Source organism: Zootoca vivipara, chromosome 2 (genome assembly GCF_965207765.1).
Source record: "Zootoca vivipara chromosome 2, rZooViv2.hap1.1, whole genome shotgun sequence".
NCBI lineage: Eukaryota > Metazoa > Chordata > Lepidosauria > Squamata > Lacertidae > Zootoca > Zootoca vivipara.
This window is the reverse complement of record NC_142584.1, coordinates 87,496,283-87,517,005: the sequence shown is the minus strand read 5'-3', so window position 1 is coordinate 87,517,005 and position 20,723 is coordinate 87,496,283. Positions and strand designations below refer to the sequence as shown.

At 42.0% G+C, this 20,723-nt stretch overlaps 1 protein-coding gene across 1 annotated transcript in view; it reads left to right on the top strand.

Annotated features, from left to right (window-relative positions):
• The window catches only part of LMCD1 (LIM and cysteine rich domains 1), a 58,956-nt gene extending 49,283 nt beyond the window's left edge, over nt 1-9,673 (top strand). The window contains exons 5-6 of the mRNA XM_035106584.3: nt 4,121-4,336; nt 5,912-9,673. Of these exons, the coding sequence (XP_034962475.3) occupies nt 4,121-4,336; nt 5,912-6,070 (375 nt within the window). The 3' untranslated portion in view covers nt 6,071-9,673. The remainder of the gene's footprint in view (nt 1-4,120; nt 4,337-5,911) is intronic.
• The last annotated feature ends 11,050 nt before the right edge of the window (nt 9,674-20,723 follow it).

Sequence of the window (20,723 nt, the reverse complement as noted above, 5' to 3'; positions counted from 1 at the left end):
ATTGGGTTCTCAAAGAAAGAAGCAGTACCCTAAGACTAAAACAGTTTTAGCCAGTGCTGGATTTATGTATAAGCTAAACAAGCTATAGCCCCACTCTCTTGCGGACCCCCCCCCCAACAATTTAAAGGGGGGAACTGGATGTACATTTCCAAAATATAAGTTAGAACTTAATAACTATTTCACTATTGAGATATTTCTTCTTAATTGTATTGCACTATTAATATACTTCTTCTTAGTTGTATTTCAGTTCAACAATTACTTTGGTAAAATACATATTTTGTTATGTGCAAATGGCTTTAGATACCTATTAGGTCCATAAATTACCATATAGCATATAGTCAACACAAAAAACAGCGACAATTTGTTGTTGACAAAGGACAGCTGGACATATAAAGGGCCCCATTAGCTTCAGCAGCTTAGGGCCTCATCAAACCTAAATCCAGCCCTGTCTATACAATTAAACCAAGGGCCAAAGCAATCAAAAATTTCTGTTGCTGCCACTGCAGAGCAACATCCCCAGTCTGGTCCCTTGTAGGGTTGCCATACGTACGGACGTACCCGGAATTCTGCAGTCAGAAGCAGTGTCCGGCAGAAATCGGCAAAACGTCCGGGAAAATCCAGGTGTGTGGCAGCCCATGCCGGCATATTTCACTTTTTGAAATATGGCAAACCTAGTCACTTGTAGCAGCAGCAACAGGAGGAGGAGATCAATGGCGTCCTGATCTCTGCACCAACTCCAATACTGGCACTGTGATCATTTCCGATGCCGGCTGTGAAAGCAGCCTGAGGATCCAATGGATGCTCATCCCTTTCCTCAGCTCACCCCCTTCTTCAGAATGCCGTGTGTCAGGGCTTTCCACCCAACTCCACTGGCAGGGATACTGCAAGCAGGCCTTCCACATGCACATTGAGTGGACAGAAACAGGGAGGTCTGCACTGGTGAAGTGATGGCTGTGTCACTTGACTGGCAGGAAACAGGCTAAGCTGCCAGAAGCAAGTAGAGGGAGGCCTCTTCTCAGTCCGGACCTCTCACAACTTTGTGTAAGTGTCTAAGACTGAACACACAGTGACTACCGCTTGGAGTCTCGTTTTAAACCTCCCGCAGTCAGCAAAGCTCTCCCCGCCAGTGCAAAACATCTCTCCGTAGGCCTTCAGTGACGTGGTCAACTTGCATAGCAAGCTCGTAATAAAGGAAAGAGGCTAAAGACTGCAGTCTTCAAAGAGTTTAGGGAAATCCATGTACAAGTCTTGGCTTTCCGAGTCCTTTTCTTGAGATTCAGCTTGGGGCTGGAACACAAATATTCCACTGATGCCAAAGCTTCCCTTCACAGGAAAGGAGTGGTTTGTGTGCTTAAGAGAGGGATTCTGTGGGGAAGCTGTTTTTGTTTTATTTTATTTCAGTGGAAATGGAAATAAAAAGCTGTCAGTATTAACTAAGGAAATATTCATTGGCATGCAATGTGATAAGCCACATATTGAAAATAAGTTCTCACCATGGATACTCAGAGGCCAACAGCAGCCTTTCCTTACAGTTGCAATAGCAGAAACTTAAAAACAGACAAACTAGCCTTACATCAAAAAGAGGCAATTTTTTTCTTCTGCATGCCTTCTAAGATCAAACTAGAGCACCCTCAACTCTTAACCATATACAGTGGTACCTCAGTTTATGAACACAATTGGTTCCGGAAGTCTGTTCATAAACGGAAGCGTTCATAAACTGAAGCGAACTTTCCCATTGAAAGTAATGGAAAGTGAATTAGTCCGTTCCAGATGGGTCCGCGGCGTTCGTAAACCGAAAATTCGTAAACCGAGGTGTTCATAAACCGAGGTTCCACTGTAATGTTTAATTGTACTTTTTAAAATTGTTCTTTGAGTGTCTAGGGAAACCCAGCCAGATGGGCGGGGATAAATAATAAATTATTGTTGTTGTTGTTGTTGTTATTTATTACTTGCATGGAGGAAAGTTCATAATGGGCAGAGCAAACCAAACTCTGAATCTGCTATGCTAGAGGGGTCTTCAGTGGAGTAGAAGCTGTCCAGTTCCACCAGCAGGGTGAGGGGCACCCCGATGAGTCTGCAGTGAGCAGGCAAAAGCTGCCACGTCACCAGCATCCATCCGTCCCCCAATCAGTAGCCAATAGAAAACCGAAAATGTTTTTTTGCTGCCATGGCTAGCGAAGAATTAAGATTGCAGCCTAAGACTATAAAAGGCTGAAACAAATAATGTAATAATTCAATAATTTAAGGTGATCGGTAGGATTTATATTTGAATGTCAACTTAGTTTGCTGAATCTTTCCCCTGGAGCCTTCAACCTCCGTCATTAAATAATTATGCGAAGCTAAAAAGAAGGGCAGGGGGTGTCTTAGGCCACAGTTAGCTTGGGAGGTTCCCATGATCACACAAGCCCTGTTGAACAACAGCTGTACAAGACTTCACGAATGCTGCTAAAAAATTGCTTGGCAATATTTGCTAAGAAACAGGATTAAAAATCCTAATAAGATTTTGTTAAAATAAGAACATGAGAAGAGATATCTAGTCAAGCATCCTCTTCTCATAGTGGCCAGCCAAGTGCCTGTGGGGAGCATAATATTAACATGAAACTACAATGTTACTTACAAACAAAAACAAAGACCCACTTGAATTTTACTTTCGCAGGAAGTAACAATTTCCTTTGCCATGTTGTGTAAAGTGCAACTATTTTTCTAGAATTTGTTTCTATATTCACTTTGCACTCATAAATGAGGTGTTATTTTTGCTGCTTCAGCCAAATCTCAAACTTTATTAAGCCACTGTTTCCAGGGAGGGTATATGTAACTTTCCATTTTCAATCCAATAACATTCTTGCAGCTATTAACAAGTAGAAGTTAATAGGTAAATAAGTTTTGATAGGTGAAGAAATACTTACTTTTGTTTGTCCTGGAACTTCTAACATTCATTGGATATCCCTGAGTTCTGGTGTTATGAAAGAAACAAAAGCTTTCCTCTATCCACTTTCTCTGGCTGATTTTATACACTTGTATTGTGTTTTCTGTAAGCTAAGAAGCCCCAAATGTTGTAAACTTCCCTCAAAGCGGCTCCATCCTGTTTATCATCCCCTTTTCAGAACCTTTTCCAACTCTACAGAATACTGTTTTGTTTCATATCCCTACTATTTTTTAAAGCAGACTGTCTGCTATATAGCTTGCTATCTGCATTGTAATCCATCACAGGAGATAACAGTAGAATTAATAAAACAAATAAATATTACAAATATGAATCTAATTCCTGAAGATCGTTCTTGCAGTAAAGAACGATTAGTATTTTATTATTTTTAAATGTACAGGTGAAACTCGGAAAATTAGAATATCGTCGAAAAGTGCATTTATTTCAGTAATGCAACTTTTTAATTTTATTTTTTACAAATGCTTTCTTTTGGAAATTCCACAGTAATAAAACAAATAGTTACAATAATACAAAAATAAACAAAAATAAACATCACTATTACATTTCATTGATTGCATTCCATTTATACTTGACCTGCCTAACAACAAATAATTACAATTACAACAAATAAAGGCTTGACATATCTTGCTTTGCATGTCATGCATCTATCTCATATATTGGTTTCACCTTTTAAATTGCGTTACTGAAATAAATGCACTTTTCGACGATATTCTAATTTTCCGAGTTTCACCTGTATTTCTGTGATGCCTTAACATGACCCAGAAGAGAGAAAGACTTCATTGTAGCCTACATTTTGCTCTGTTCAGGTTTTTTTGTTTTGCAATTGAGTTCCAATTGTAATACTTGCTGAAATACCCTTAAGGCACATCAACACACTTTGCCCTCCCTCCATAACCACAGACCAGTGTTGTCCTGTTCTCTTGCCAATTCTGGCAGCAGAGCCATGAAGAGTCTCCATGCAGTGGTGCCGATTGATGTGTTGAGCTACAGCACACACTAAACCTGGACACTGTGGCTGATCTAAATGCTTCCACTTGGAGGGCCTAAGGCATGAGATCCTAAAAGCTGGCCTGAGCATGAAATTGTACCTCTGGCTGTGAATTAGTTGAGTGGTGCTTTACTCTTCCATGCAAAGGGCTGGATGAAAATTCATTATGGCCTTCATTTCTTTTTCAGTTCTGTGACCTCTGCAAGCAGGTGCTGCCTTCAGAATCCCCTGTGGTATATGCCAGCAGAGGAGGCTATGATCGTCAGTGGCACCCTGCATGCTTTGTGTGTTGCAAGTGTTCCGAACCGCTTGTGGATCTGATCTACTTCTGGAACAATGGGGCCATCTGGTGTGGGCGCCATTACTGTGAGAGCATAAGGCCACGCTGTGCGGCCTGCGATGAGGTATGACAGCTGGGGAAATGGAAGTCTCTTTTCCTGCACAGCTCTGAATTTCTCTGCTTATAAGAAACTATCAGCTCCAAGGAATTGTGTTTGGCCAAATGCAAAATGAATACTTGCCTCTAGTACAGTGGTACCTCGGTTTACAAACACAATTGGTTCCGGAAGTCTGTACTTCCAGACGGGTCCGCAGAGTACTCAACCTGAAGCGTACTTAACCCGAGGTATGAGTGTAATTGGTTCCGGAAGTCCGTACTTAACCTGAAGCGAACTTTCCCATTGAAAGTAATGGAAAGTGGATTAATGTGTTCCAGACAGGTCTGCAGAGTACTCAACCTGAAGCGTACTTAACCCGAGGTATGAGTGTAATTGGTTCCGGAAGTCCGTACTTAACCTGAAGCGAACTTTCCCATTGAAAGTAATGGAAAGTGGATTAATCCGTTCCAGACAGGTCCGCGGAGTACTTAAACTGAAAATACTCATACTGAGGCATACTTAAACCGAGGTATGACTGTATATTAGTGCTTTTTTGGGTGGGAGTGGGGATTTTGGTGGGTTTGAGGAATAGAAAATGGAACAGGTGAATGCGGGTAGAACCATAACTACTCAAGGAGGAACCTGTTACCAGGTACAGAAATATAGAGTGGTGGGCCAGCTTTTTTAAAAAAAGTGTGAGTAGAATTACTTCTGCTTGCACAACTGAACTTTCCTGCCCCACACTATCCCAGGTTTGCTCCAGAGGGTTGGAGGAAACCCTAGAATAGATGTTGGGGTCAGGTGAGGGCAGAGAAGAAGGGGAAAGTCCCATTGCACAGCAGAAGTCATTCTGCTTGCACAAAAGACTACTAATCAACCTGTTGAATTCAACTCATAGTCTGATCTTCCTAACATGGTGAACTAAACTATGACTTACCAGGACCATGCCAACATGCAAGCTCTTGGAGATGATCTCTCAGCCACTCTACTCCTCCCTCATCCTTTTTGCTCTGGGGACTTTTGGATTTGCATTTGCCTTAGCTTGTTATCTGAAACTGGGCTGATAGGTAACCTCTCTCTTCGCTAACCATGAGCTGTTGTGAAGTTTTGAAATATATTTAAATCACTGAAACCAGGTCTCTTTTTTGTTTCAGTTTAAAAAAATAAAAATAAGCAGAGGTTCTATAAAAACCAAAAGCGGAATATAAACATGCCCTACAGCTTTGAATTAGCTAGGCCAAACTACGGTACTTCCGTAGTATATTCCGGCGTACAAGACGACTGGGCGTATAAGACGACCCCCAACTTTTCCAGTTAAAATATAGAGTTTGGGAAATACAACTCGGCGTATAAGGCGACCCCCAACTTTTGAGACGATTTCCCTGGGTTAAAAAGTAGTCTTATACGCAGGAATATATGCTGAGATATATCCTCTTTTGGTGTGTTGCTAAATAGTAATGATGCAAACACTGCTTTGCTTTATATGTGGTTTGGCTTGTCCACTGCTTTGTTTGTGTGTTGCTTTCATAATGAAGCAGTTATAGGACTTTGCTGGCTGTAGGAAGAAAATGACATGATAAATGGAGTTGTTTACTTCCGCAGATAATATTTTCTGAGGACTACCAGCGAGTCGAAGCCCTCACCTGGCACAAGCAACACTTTACCTGCCTGGAGTGTGAGACCTTGCTGACAGGCCAACCATTCATCCTGGATGCAGCCAACCTGCTGTGTACAACTTGTAGTAAAAACAAGCATCCTTAGTCAGCATGAAGTTTCTCAAACCAAAGTTTTCATTTTCTGATGCCATCCAGATTTGAATTAATGGGATAAAAACACAGGGAAGGGGGGGGGGGACAAGTGAAGAAAGTCACTTCATAGTGGCTTTGGACTACTATGGCTATTTACAATCATGTTATCCTGGGAAATGAGGTGGGAAATGATGACAGGGGAGCAAACACATAAGGGCAAAATCTAGAGAATGGTATGCTCTAGCTCATTCTTAGAGATATATAAACTAATGTTCTGGAAACCAATGCCCCCAATGTTCAATTACTGATTGACTGCATGTTACAATAACTAATCAAGGGTCTCTAGAAACATGCAGAATTCTTAATTTTGCTGTCGGGGCTCAATACTTTTCTTGTTATGAAAGTGTTATATTTATAGATCGAAACCACCACAGTAACTCCAGCCAAGTTAGTGGCTTTAAAGAATAGAACTAAGTGGAAAACATATATAAACCAGATTTCTCTTCTTTGTTGTAATGACGGACTTCTCAGATGCAAGGGATCTGCTTATTAACTTGTGTTTACAAGTCAAGTACTGTTAAGATTACTATAGTAAACTGTTTGTCTTCATGTTCTTCAAGATATTGGTGTAATAATGGCTTGTGCAGGGCGATTGAAATAGATGTATATTGCAACTGGCATTCAAATAATTCTAGCTATAGCTATAGCTGTTTTTAAAACAAAATGTGTTTGCCTTACGCTTAGTTTCCAATGGGCTTTATGGGGATGGATAAATGGTTTGTGTTGGTTGTTAGTCTGTCACGTATATTCTTTTTCTGGCCCCAATTAATTCGTTACACAGTTTCATACCTATAAAAATCTGCCACGTGGAGCAGTTCTATTGCAACAGCCAAGAGACAGGAAGGAGTGATGAGTTTGTGCTCAACAGTTTCTTGACTCTCTTGGAACTCCACTCCTTCTGTTTATCTTCATTGAAACTGGAGGATGAGCTCAAATGTTGGCATAAGCACACTTGCTCATATGCTTTGGTGACTTAGAAATAATAATGAACCTGGGCATTATGTCAACTGAGCCTAGGGCTTGCCCAACAGAAGGTCGGCGGTTCGAATCCCTGCGACGGGGTGAGCTCCCGTTGCTCGGTCCCTGCTCCTGCCAACCTAGCAGTTCGAAAGCACGTCAAAGTGCAAGTAGATTAATAGGTACCACTCCGGTGGGAAGGTAAACGGCGTTTCCATGCGCTGCTCTGGTTCACCAGAAGTGGCTTAGTCATGCTGGCCACATGACCCGGAAGCTGTCTGCGGACAAACGCCAGCTGCCTCGGCCTATAGAGCAAGATGAGCGCCGCAACCCCAGAGTCATCTGCGACTGGACCCAGCGGTCCTTTACCTTTACTGGATCCTATTATAGCTATGGAGACCTTCAAGTCCTTCTGAATCTTTATTTACAGTATTCTGCCTAATGTTTGTGATGAGACTCTCGTCAGCCTAAAGAGTACGATGTTAAGAAAACAGCATGTGATCGTGAACATTATATACCTGAAGGAGCGTCTCACCTCCATCGCTCTGCCCGGACACTGAGGTCCAGTGCCGAGGGCCTTCTGGCAGTTCCCTCGCTGCAAGAAGCCAAGCTACAGGGAACCAGACAGAGGGTCTTCTCGGTAGTGGCATCCGCCCTGTGGAACGCCCTCCCACCAGATGTCAAAAAGAAAACCAACTACCAGACTTTTAGAGGATATCTGAAGGCAGCCCTGTTTAGGGAATCTTTTAATCTTTAAGAAATTAGTGTATTCTAATATTTCTTTTGGCAGCTGCCCAGAGTGGCTGGGGAAACCCAGCCAGATGGGCGGGGTATAAATAATAAATTATTATTATCCAAGGCACATCCAACAAGATGTGGATTGATCTTATGCTAAGAGTACGTTAGAATATGTAAAGTCTATCTAGTTCCTAATCATTCGTTTGCTTGGGGTTAGCATCAAGACCAATATTGGTTGCATGTCTTTATAAAGCTGAGACTATAACTCAGATTAATCCCATTTATAAGAGATAACCAAGAGAGCCCTCAGAAGCTATGGAAACAATTTGTCGTTACTAGTTCTGTAAATAGTTCGTTTGGTGGACTAGTCCAGCAACAATCGCCAATATGCTATAAGCATCTGTCGGGATACAGTGGGAGCAGAAGTTACTTGAGGTGAAGAACTGGAAAATAATTTCAATTAATTCTTCTTATTTGAGACATAACACATATTAGATGCGTGTATTTTGCTTTCAGACATATAATCAGTGTGGCTGCTTAACGAATTTATGGAAACTAGGTATGTACAAAGCATAAGCTTATCCAGTAAATTTAGTTTTGGACAACGTTTTTGGGCAGCACAGGAGAACTCCATTGGGCTTGTTATATATGCACAGTGAGTTTCTGGGTTGAAAATAAAAACTGCAATCCATTGATGCAGCTATATATACCTCCTCGAGAGCCATTACAATGTGTGCCTCTGAACTCGCTTGGGGTGCACTCATTTTAGTAGTGCTTACATGTGACACCTACCTGTGGCTGTAAATGCACCAGTGAATATATTCATTTATTTACCCCTCCCCTCCAATGTGAGTACTTAAAATCTGGAGCAAAAATAAAATGCACAGCTGGTTTGGCCAATGGTAGCTGATGTGGAAATAGATACTTAAACAGCATTTCTTAGCAGGTGGCCACTGGTAAAAGAAGGAAAAATCCCCACAATTTTATATATGATTTCACCTGGTATAAAAATAATTACTTTAAAATCAATGCAGCACTCTTAATACTTTTTTTTTAAAAATTAAGAAGCCCATTGAAGTGCCAATACAGCTCCAATGCAGACATCTATAGGGATGGTATTTGGGTTTTCAACACACACACATGCACCGAAAACCTGTGACTTTCCAGGTGTTGTTTGATTCTTAGTCCCATCATCATTTTTGACCATTGACAGGGTTGGTTTGGGCTGATGGGAATTGTAGTCAAACAGTATTTGGAAGGCTGCGGATTCTCCATCGCTGCTGAAGAGAGGTGGAGCATGGGTCAAAGGATCAATATCCTCATCTAAAGCACGCTGGACTTCCTATAATGCCTCAGAATGGATTTTAAAGATGGCATCCATGGTTTTGTAGCATTCTGCCACATAGCAGTCTGTGAAGTCAGCTGCATCAAGTGACTGTATGATCAGATTTGCATGTAATCCCATTGCACTTGTGTTGCAAAGGATGCTACCACAGTGAAGTAACCCATTGCATAAGCTTGGCAAGATGTCTTAAGGCAAATCATATAGTTCTTATTCATTGGACAGTCTGGGCAATCGGTTTGACGGGGACAGAATTCACCAAACTCTGACAATCCATCCCCCTTTTTCTTTTAATGGGGGCTGCAGGTGAAATAGCACTTGGAGAATTATGCCCATCACCTCAGCACAGGTGGTTTATATGTGTATAGTGTGAATAATAAAGAAATGGTCATGTTCTTTAAGTTGTGGATCTTAAAATATATAATACTTCCCCTAACATTAACTGACAAGACATGGAAAAAATGTTTCTAAATGCTTAAATATAAAGTATTCGAAAAAATAAAACGTATAGAAATGGAAGCCTTTTGAAACGTGTCTTCATCACTGTTGTATCTTGGCATTCAAGCAACTCAAGGTGTTTTTTAAAAGTCTTTCCTGAAAGGAATATACAATGCAGAAGGGGCAGAGTCAGAAAGGGGAGAAGGGTTATGCTGGCAATGCCTTCACTCTCAGATTTGGAAGGCTGGAGCTCAGGACTTAGCCTTCAGCTTGTCACCTCATAGTTGAGAGAGAAGAGAAATCAATAATAGGTGAGCGGCATGTGCTTGAAACTCTGTCTTTTGGTCACATTAGAATGTGGGATACAATTAGAGTCACCTTTAAATGTGAACTTACCTGCTTTGCACTTTTCAGAACATTGCCGTACTTCGAAATGTGCACTTCTCTGAATTTTTGCCGCTTTCCAAGCAAGGAATGTGTACAAAAAAAATTAATAGACTTGAGGTAAAGTGTGAATAAAAATGAATTCATTAGTGAAAATAATGTTTAAAAATGCATTATTGGGGGGGAACTGTTTTCCAAAAATATGTACATTAGGTAAAAATTGCATTGAAATGTTGGTGCATTTTCACAAGGGCTATAAAACAAATCCCCCCCCCCCAAAAAAAAACCTCAAGGCTGCTGTGGAAATGTGGATAGCTAAACATAAAGCTGGACTAATGAGAAACTGAAACAGCAATGGGCAGATATGCCCATCCCATGGAAGATGTGAAAAGATGTAGAGAATGCTTGGAAATAGATGCACTGCTCAAATAGACTCCCTTCCCTCACCTCCATCAAACAGTTGCTGAGGATTTGTGGTGTACACAGATCAGTTCTGGGACAAACCCTGTTTTTAATAACATCTCACAGATGTTTCTCTCTGTGTAGTTATACCTAGATTCAAAGGTAAGCCGTTTTATTTTAAATTCTGCCGCAGAACCGCTCTAGGAGCTGTGACATAAAACCCCGGCTGTGTGTGAATGAGTGAGAGGTGCAAAAATTCTAGAAGACCTGCCTTGGACACTGCTTCAACTTGGTGAATAAAGTCTCCCTTTCTATAAAGCAGACATACAGTAGGTTGCCAGCTATATTCCAAGAGCCAGGCAGAACAAATGGTCTTTATAGTGAAGACAGGAAAAGGTCCTGCAAATTGTTTTCAATCCTCTGAACCTGATTATCCCATTGGGTTTGAAATTCTACTGTTTTTTCCTTCTGTGACAATGAAAAATTAAAATTAATGGTCAGTTGCCAGAAACTCTTGTTGATTATTAGTTATAGGGTGATGAGGGGGAATTCTAAATTACTCAGAAGGTGAGCCCTAGACTTTTTTTAAAAAAAAAGAAGAGAGTAAACGGGGGGCTTTCAATTTTCTCCATTTTTTATGGTCCTCGGGCTACTAAAAAAAGGGACTAATATGGCTAACCTTACTGGAAATTAGAGATTCTTCTTAAGCAATGTTGTGTCAAACCATTGTTATACCACACTTTCCAGTGCATTTCCCCATAACTTTCTTAAATCTTTTTTTACTTATAAAGAAATGTTTTCAAATGAAAATCAAAAGGAGGGGCTTCCCTTAAAATTAGCAAGTACATCAATCTCAGACACTTGGTAGCCAACCTCACTGCTTTCTGAATTTCAATTAAAGGCCAGGGGACTGCAGAAATGCTGGGAAAATGTTGAAGTTAAAAGAGACTCAAAACCTGCCACCTCACAGTAATAAGGAAAACTCCGCGCTGCATCCAGGAAAATGTTAAAGGAATTCTAAAGTAACCTGCAAATGAGGGAGAAAAACAGAAGATTTGTTTGCAGGGCAAGAAAACTGAAGGACAGATTTTGGCATAGCTATCATGGGCTGCATCAATAGGAGTATAGCATCTAGATCAAGGGAAGTAATAGTACCACTGTATTCTGCTCTGGTCAGACCTCACCTGGAGTACTGTGTCCAGTTCTGGGCACCACAGTTCAAGAAGGATACTGACAAGCTGGAACGTGTCCAGAGGAGGGCAACCAAAATGGTCAAAGGCCTGGAAACAATGCCTTATGAGGAACGGCTTAGGGAGCTGGGTATATTTAGCCTGGAGACGAGAAGGTTAAGGGGTGACATGATAGCCATGTTCAAATATATAAAAGGATGCCATATAGAAGAGGGTGAAAGGTTGTTTTCTGCTGCTCCAGAGAAGCGGACATGGAGCAATGGATTCAAACTACAAGAAAGAAGATTCCACCTAAACATTAGGAAGAACTTCCTGACAGTAAGAGCTGTTCGGCAGTGGAATTTGCTACCAAGGAGTGTGGTGGAGTCTCCTTCTTTGGTGGTCTTTAAGCAGAGGCTTGACAGCCATATGTCAAGAATGCTTTGATGGTGTTTCCTGCTTGGCAGGGGGTTGGACTGGATGGCCCTTGTGGTCTCTTCCAACTCTATGATTCTATCTCTGCACTTTGTACTTCACTTACCTGTCTGCTAGCATGTCCTTGCTTTCTGCTTAAGTATTGGTGGCTGCTAGTCTTAATGGCTCTCTGTGACCTCCAGGATGAGAGAGACCATGCTTCTGAATAACGGCTGCTGGAGACAACAGGAGAGAATTGCCTCTGGTCTAGTTTGTGAACTGGGCTTCCCAAAGCTATCTGGTTAGTCACTGTGGAAAACGGAGTCCTTTACTAGACAGGCCTATGGATTTATCCAGGAGAGCTTTCCTTATATACTATGCTTGATCTGAACCCCATTCCCCCCAAGCTTTTTTTCTTCCCCCCCCCCCCAAAAAAAAACTCACTGATTTTAGTACTCTTGCCCCTGCTGCTCAGCATGCCGATGGGGAATATATATATATATATATATATATATATATATATATATATATATATATATATATATATATATATCTCCCACCCACTCCGGGCAGCTTCCAACAAAAGATTAAAAATACATTAAAACATCAGACATTAGAAACTTCCCCAAACAGGGCTGCCTTCAAGTGTCTTCTAAAAGTCAGGTGGTTGTTTATCTCCTTGACAACTGATGGGAGGGCGTTCCACAGGGTGGGTGCCACTACCGAGAATGTAAACTGCCTGGGTGTAAACTGCTCCTTCCTCAGCCATCAGGGAGAAATCAATAATCTCCCTCCATGGATCACATGAGGAGAGCTGCCTGTGAGAGTGAAGGATGGTCTCACCCACTTTTGGCCAAACCAGCCATGGCATTTGGTCAGTAGAGCTTTGGCCCAGGAATGAATGCAGCCAAAACCTATTAGCTACCTCTCTTTTAGAGACCTTTCATGTCAGTGTACAGACATATCTATGGCCAGTTTAGATATCTGAAGGAGTGTCTCCACCCCCATCATTCTGCCCGGACACTGAGGTCCAGTGCCGAGGGCCTTCTGACGGTTCCCTCGTTGCGAGAAGCCAAGTTGCAGGGAACCAGGCAGAGGGCCTTCTCGGTGGTGGCACCTGCCCTGTGGAATGCCCTCCCATCAGAGGGCAAAGAGAAAAACAACTACCAGGCTTTTAGAGGACATCTGAAGGCAGCCCTGTTTAGAGAGGCTTTAAATCTTTAATCGATTACTTTATTCTGTTGGAAGCCGCCCAGAGTGGCTGGGGAAACCCAGCCAGATGGGCGGGGTATAAATATTATTATTATTATTATTATTATTATTATTATTATTATTATTATTATTATATCTGCCAAGGCTTAAAATTGAGGTCATGCCCTAGATTATGTCTATTTCAGTACGCATAAGGTTAAAGCACACTCCTATCCTGTAACTGGGTTGTTTTGGATTGTCTAAATTATTAGGAGGACATACTAAATAAAAACTCTAAACCAAACAACAGATTTATTCAGTAGTCTGGAGCACTCTTGGGCAAATTGTGCTGGGGGGCAGGGAATTAAACTAACTGGCACAGCTAAATTAATCAAAGGAAAGAAATGCAATACCCTCATCTGTTTCATATTGGCCACTGCAGACAGGAATTACAACCAGACTCCTTTTTTTGGTGCTGTGTGCGACAGATTCATTGCACAGTGAGAAGAATTGACTGATTGAGAAAAGGCTGGTTTAGGTCTCGCTGCAGGTAATTAAAATGTGTGGAAACAAGGAGGTATTAACAGAAAACCTAGAAGTATTTTTTTTAAAAAAATATTATTTTATTAAGCAGCGGAACAGTGCTTGGTTTTCCACCTGATGCCTGATGGTTTTACAAGAAATGATTTATTGCGCTGAGCTGCGATTAACAATGTATTTTGGAGCCCCAGTATTAAAAAGAGTTCTTCATAGGCTTTTGGTTACAGCCGATCCTCAGTAAAACATGGCTGGCTCTCCAAGTGGCAGTGGGAGAGCTTGATGCCATTGTAAATATACTGTGTTTGAACATAAAGCATAAAATTTCTAGGAAAGTGAACATGGAAAAGTGTGCTGCAGGGATTTATCTTTTAAAAACAGTGGTTTGGTTTACAAGAATTTTATCAATTTCAAATAATAATAATTTTATTTATACTCCGCCCTCCCCAGTCGAAAACGGGCTCAGGGCGGCTGACACCAGTAAAATTACAATAAGACATAAAGAAAGAAAAACAATTAGTTAAAATACAGGTTTAAATACAATGCTAGGTGTATCCAATGTTTGCCCTACTCAGAACAGACACGTTGAAATTAATGAGCAACTTAGGAAAAGACCCTGATGTTGGGAAAGATTGAGGGCACTAGGAGAAGGGGACGACAGAGGACAAGATGGTTGGACAGTGTTCTTGAAGCTATGAACATGAGTTTGACCAAACTGCGGGAGGAGTGCCTGGCGTGCTATGGTCCATGGGGTCACGAAGAGTCGGACACGACTAAACGACTAAACAACCACAGGTCCATTAACTTCAGTGGGATTACTATGCATGTAATCTAGTTGGAGAAAATACTATGAAAGATAAGTGTGCTGCCATGCTGCTCCAATAAGAAAAAAGAAAGGGGGGGACTTGTAACCAAAGGTTTTTGAAGCCCAAAGTCATGAATAGCCACCTTCCCAGGTGAAGAAAAGGCCCTGCCCTTTCTGGATGCTAATTAGTGGTGGGTAGTGCCATTGTGATTGGCAGGGCAGGGCAGGAGGCCAATAGCAGGTAGAGACAGGGCCAATGGCAGACAGAGCCAACTAATTCAGGTTTTGTAACCACCCACTTCCCCGCTGAGTTCTGCATGGGTAGCATGATACAAAGGAGGAGAAAGCTGACAGACAGAACTGGATTTAGGTAAAATACAGGCAAGTGGGCAGAAGTCGAGACCAGGCATCCCCAAACCGTGGCCCTCCAGATGTTTTTGCCTACAACTCCCATGATCCCTAGCTAAGAAGACCAGTGGTCAGGGATGATGGGAATTGTAGTCCAAAACATCTGAAGGGCCAAAGTTTTAGGGTTAGGGTTAGGGGATGCCTGGTCTAGACTACCTGCAATAGGGTTGGGGTTGGAGGGCTGGGCAAAATCTAGGCAAAGAAAAGATGTTGCTCGATGATGCTAACTCCCATCAGCCCAAGCCAACACAACCAGCATGGGAACGGCAGTCCAACAGGATCTGAAGGATTGGTTCCTCATGCATTAGATATGTAACAGGTAATCCTTTCTGAGCATGTGATATCCAGATCAGACTTCATCCCCCCCCCCTCCTCAGGAGCTGCCTTGTGGATGTGTAGTGGGTGATGGGCATGTCAATATATGCAGTTCTTCCTATGCAAGAGAAGTAAATATGTGAATCCCATTGTGTCTGATTCACTGTTTTGATTCTTAGAAGTACAGCTAATTATGTTCAGATTTTTGGAAGTTATACTGAAGTTGTAGTAGATATTTATCAGCCAACACTGTTAACCGAAAGCCAGAGAGACAGTTTTATACTACTTGGTCTAATCCGTCCTTGGCATGCAAAATTGCTAGACTGCAGTACATCTAAGACAGCGATAAAAAAGTACACTTAAAAAAAAAAGTTAACAAAAGTTCACTGCAACAGTAAATACTTCAAATAAACATGCTACCGCATGTAAAGTATGGCTCTCCTGCTCCAACTCCAAATGGGCCAGAAGACTCACAAAATTACTGTTTGCTAGCCTTTTAATTTAGCCATTGGCCAAAGCAAAGCTTTATTTCACGGGCCTGCAGTAGGAGTTGCTCCATTAAAGCCACACTGTTCTTCTCGAGTGTGGATTTTCCATGGTTGTTTTTTCCATAACCCATAACTTAAAACCACATCCCTGGAGTAGATTCCAAGAACAAAAATAAATATTATGAAAACTTAGATGTCTTAACTTGGGAGGGGAAAGCATGCTTTCCGTTAATGAAATGAAATAAAAATTGGGTCAGTTAGGTGTGCCAGCTTGCAGCTTTCGGCCCCAGTTTTTAATTCATCTGCAACAGGATTGCCCTGCAATCCTATGGTCTCTGAGAAGGTATCCCAAGGGGCTATAGGACAGAACAGATCTCGTGCTTCAAGTGGAGAGAGGAGTCTGCCTTTCCAGAGGGAGACCCATCTTCATTATGTCCTGCCACCATTGAGAGTTCCATGGCTTTTGTGTCAGCAAAAGTGGAACTCAATGGTGGTAGAGGATTGGGGGAAGGCATGGATCCAAAGGAAGGAAAGTAGAACAGCCCTGGAGAATTTTCATTTCACTCTTCCCACTGGGAGGGAAATTGTTAAAGAGGGGAGAACATACTCAACAACTGAATATGGAAAAGGACAGCTTTGCCTTCTTATTTGTATTCCTATATTTATATACTATTTAATACCAAAACAGCTTCTCAGCGGTTTACAAAAAATAACCGAAAAGCAAGACATAAACCATGAACATATTTTATCAAAAATACAGCTCACCGTATGACACCAAAAAAAGAAGAAACAAAAAACAATGCAGCATACTTTTAAAACGTCTTCCAAGTCAAAGAAGACGTCTACCATTGTTGTTTGAAGCCCATCATCCTGTACTGCAGGAAGGCGGTCCGGAGGGTCCGTGGTACCACAGGGAACACCCATTTTCATGAAATCATGAAACAGAAATACACAAGTGGTGGTATAGTGAGTAGGAAGTTCAGTTAGGAAGGTTGTCACCTAGGTACCCAAGCCTCAAGATGCTTAGGGCCTTATACAGTGGTACCTTGGTTCTCGAACGTAATCCATTCCGGAAGTCCGTTTTACTTCTGAAACATTCGAAAACCAAGGCACAACTTCCAATTGGCGCAGGTGGCCCGGAAACAATAGCTGACAACCGCATCAGACGTTCGGCTTCCACAAAACGTTCAAAAATCAGAACACTTCTGGGGTTTTGGAGTTCAGGAGCCGAAAAGTTTGAGTACCAAGGCATTTGAAAACCAAGGTTCCACTGTATATCAATGATAAGACCTGGAACAGCATTTGGTAGCTAATTTGAAGCCCATGCAGTTCCCTCAGTGCTGGTGAAAGATGTGCATTGCTGAGTGCTTCACTTAGTACAGACTTCAGCAGCTAGGGTGCTATCTGCAACATCTGGACCAAGCACAAGAGGCTAGCAGGGTGTTGGATGTTGTGGCTTGTCTGCTTTGGTTCTCCATCATCCCCCTCACCCATGCCTTAAGGTTGCACTCCTCTGCACACTGAGGGCTTCTCCAGAAGATCTGTGTAGTCATAATTCACCCTGAACTGCTTACACAAAGTTTATGTGGTGCAGCTCAGACTGTGTCCGGTCTTTAGCGAGCATTTGTTCTAACCGCTGGCTCTGATGCTCAAAGCAGTGGCAGACTTTGGGCCCTCAAATTTCAGGGGCACCCTGTGCAACACTAAAATTTGGCAACCCCCCCCCCCACATGGCCTCTCGCACTCTGTTCTAAAGCATTGTTTTGTTGCCTCCTGCAGTGTGGCAACTTGTGCAAGCACACCAGTCACACTATCCTAGAACTGCCTCTGCTCAAAGGGGTGACAAGCCATCATCTCCAGGAGTGGAATAATCAAATTTTAATTTGGACCTGATCAATGGTGGAGCATCTGCTTTGCATGCAGGAGATGGCGGGTTCGATTCCTGCATTGCCAGGTAGGAGTGGGGAAAACCCTGATCTGGAACTCTGGAGAGCTATTGTCAATCGGTATCAACTGGTGAGTCGCAGCAGGAGCACTACCACCATGCAAATAGGTGATAAAAGAATCAGAATTGGGTCCCCAAATGCATGTTTGGGTTAAACATGAGTCTAAAGAATGAAGACTATTGGTGTAGTCAATACTGAGCTCTGCATTAAATCCCTGAAGGCAAGTAGTTCTGCCCCACACATGGCAGAAATAATAAAATACAACTTGAAGGTTCCACCCCACAATCTCCTTCATAATGATTGACATTCTATCATATCAGTGCAACATTTGAGAGCAGAAGCCAGGCTATAAGCAGGAAGGCTCCAGTTGAAATCTGAGCATAGCCATGAACTCATTGGGTAGCTTTAGCCTCACTTCCCAATTTGTAATAAGGCAATAACTGAGCTCCTTTGCAGAATTGCTATAAAGGTTATTGACATTCTGTATAGAAGCACTCTGAGAATCGAATATAATCTAAACTGTATTTTGCTTACTATTTTCTATCAGAATTACAAAAGCCTGATGACAGTGCATTAAAAGATCGAACGTCCCTAAGGAGCAATTGTCTGTCCTTGCTTAGGTTGCATAATGCAGGCAGACAATTAACGAGCTCTGGGCATTGACCCAATTGGCTCACATCAGTCCCACATTATGGCAATCAGCACGCACCCCTTATCATCCTCAAAGCACTCTTGACCTCAGACTCTTAAAGCTACAGTCAGCCTTCATGGCTCTGCAAGAGGTACTGCCCTAACTTTTGCTCACTCCCACTGGGATAGTTCCTTTCATTCACTCAAATATAGGGTGGAGCACATTAAATGTCCTTGCCTTCCTCCAAACATCTGGCTATCATTACTGCACTGCGCTGCTCTGAATTTAAAAGAAACGGAGACAAGAACTTTTGTTTTTAATCAGGGATGTGGTGGTCCCAGCCGTTCAACATCGAGTATGTCCAAACAATCTGATGTCTAATGGTATACACATCAACTGATACAATCGTGATACAGAGAACACTAGCACATGTGCATTAGCATAGCATGCAAAGCAATTCCCATCACCACAAAGATGGAGGGATGAGTTTATGCTTTCACTCACTAGGTCTAGTGTTTAAATGCAGGCCCTCTATACTAGGGCTGGACGATATATCAATATATCACCCAAAACCGGTTTGAAGTCCATGTCATGATATCAGTTTTTATAGGTTTTTGACCTTACAATATATTGTGAATCATGATGTGTGTGGTTTTTTTGGGGGAGGGGGGGTGATATTTGTCAAAACCAGTTTCAATATAATGGTATTGGTTTCATAATTCCTTACCTGGCAATATCGTGGTGTGTGTATGTGTGTGCTATGTAAAAATCACTGTGTGGGGAAAACTGTGAAGCCAGCCAATGCCTCTACACCAGGGGTTGTCAACCTGGTCCCTACCGCCCACTAACGGGCATTTCAGGATTCTAGGTGGGCGGTAGGGGGTTCTACGGCACAAGCTGAATCCTCCTTCCATCGAGCACTGGTGGGCGATAAGGAAATTTTACCATCAAGAAAGATGCCTTAGTGGGCAGTAGGTATAAAAAGGTTGACTACCCCTGCTCTACATAGTTCCATCCTTATTTCAGACATTGTGCTATATTGGTATATTGAAATGTTTAGCTGGTGAAGTATCATAAAGTTGAAAACCAAATATCGCTCAGCCCTGCTCTATACAGCAGCCTTTGACTACCTGATGCCCTCCATTGGCTTGGTCAGTAGTCAGTGATGATGGGAGTTGGAGTCTTAGCATCCTCTGCCCCAAAGGGAACCACTCCGAGGCACAACAGTTAGAATTCAAACTTACTGATCATGCAGAATTAAGTGAAATACTATCAGAGTGCTATTTATTTAAGGAGCTGCTGGCAAAATGCGAAATTATGTTGCTTGTGCAGAAAGCCTCCGTTCTGGATTTTGCCTGCTTTCACAATAGCTTCAAGGACAGCAATATAGTCCCAGAGCCCTGCTGTTGTGCCTCCACACCAATGAGAAGATAAAGCTTCCAGCAGCAGCTCAAGCAACAGAAAATGCCATCTGTCCTGGGAAACCGAAGAAGGCTAGGAAAAGATAATAAAGCAAAGAAATAAAGCTGGAACACGCACGGTTTCATATCATCTTTCAAAAAACATCTGAAATGTGCTTTCATGGCAAAAGAAAAAGAAATATTCGTATGTTCACTTCTAGTGGTCCTTCTTTGAACCAGCACATGTAAGGAAGTGAGGAGAAAAGCTTTTTTTATTTACCACATTCCCTTGATCCTGCCCATTTTCTACTTCTACAGATAAGTCTGTTTCAGGCACTGGGGGATCTGCCAGAAAGACAGGACTAAAACAAATATTTTGATAGCTAGAGCTTGGTCTGAGCTACTAAGGTTGTAAATGCTGCTACCATAAATAAGTTATTTTGACTTTATTGCAGTGAAATTTCTGAAGCGTACAACTTCCAGAAAGGTAGCGGGGGGGGGGGCTACGAGGATCAAATTATGCTGTGGATTCAGGAGAGAAGGCATTCAAACAACCAAGATGCGAACTGGTGGTGTGAGATGACAGTGTCCTTCCTTGGTTTGCTAGAGCTTGCCGTTTGCAGGCTCAGAATGGCTAACTGCATAAAACATGAGAATAAACATCTTAAAACAACAATCCAATCATAAAATCCTAATGGTAACAACAGCAGTTGGCATGGCACATAAATCATATGACAAATAAAACGTGAACCTCCAAATACCTAGCAGGCCAGACCAGCCTTTCAACGCTGCTTATGAAAATTTAGCAGTGATATACCTATGAGGTCATCTTCCTGAACCGGGAAGTCTGTAGCCCTGGAACAGTTGCAGAGAAAGAACCGTCCTTCTTTAAACAGGGCTTCCTCTGCAGGTTAGGCTGACAATATTACAGCACCATGCTTTGAGAGTGTGATAAAGTGGGAGAATCTCATGAAGGTGATGTTTCTTCTTTTGCCAGAAAATAGCCAGAGAGATAAGGGATTTTGTTTAAAATTCCTTATA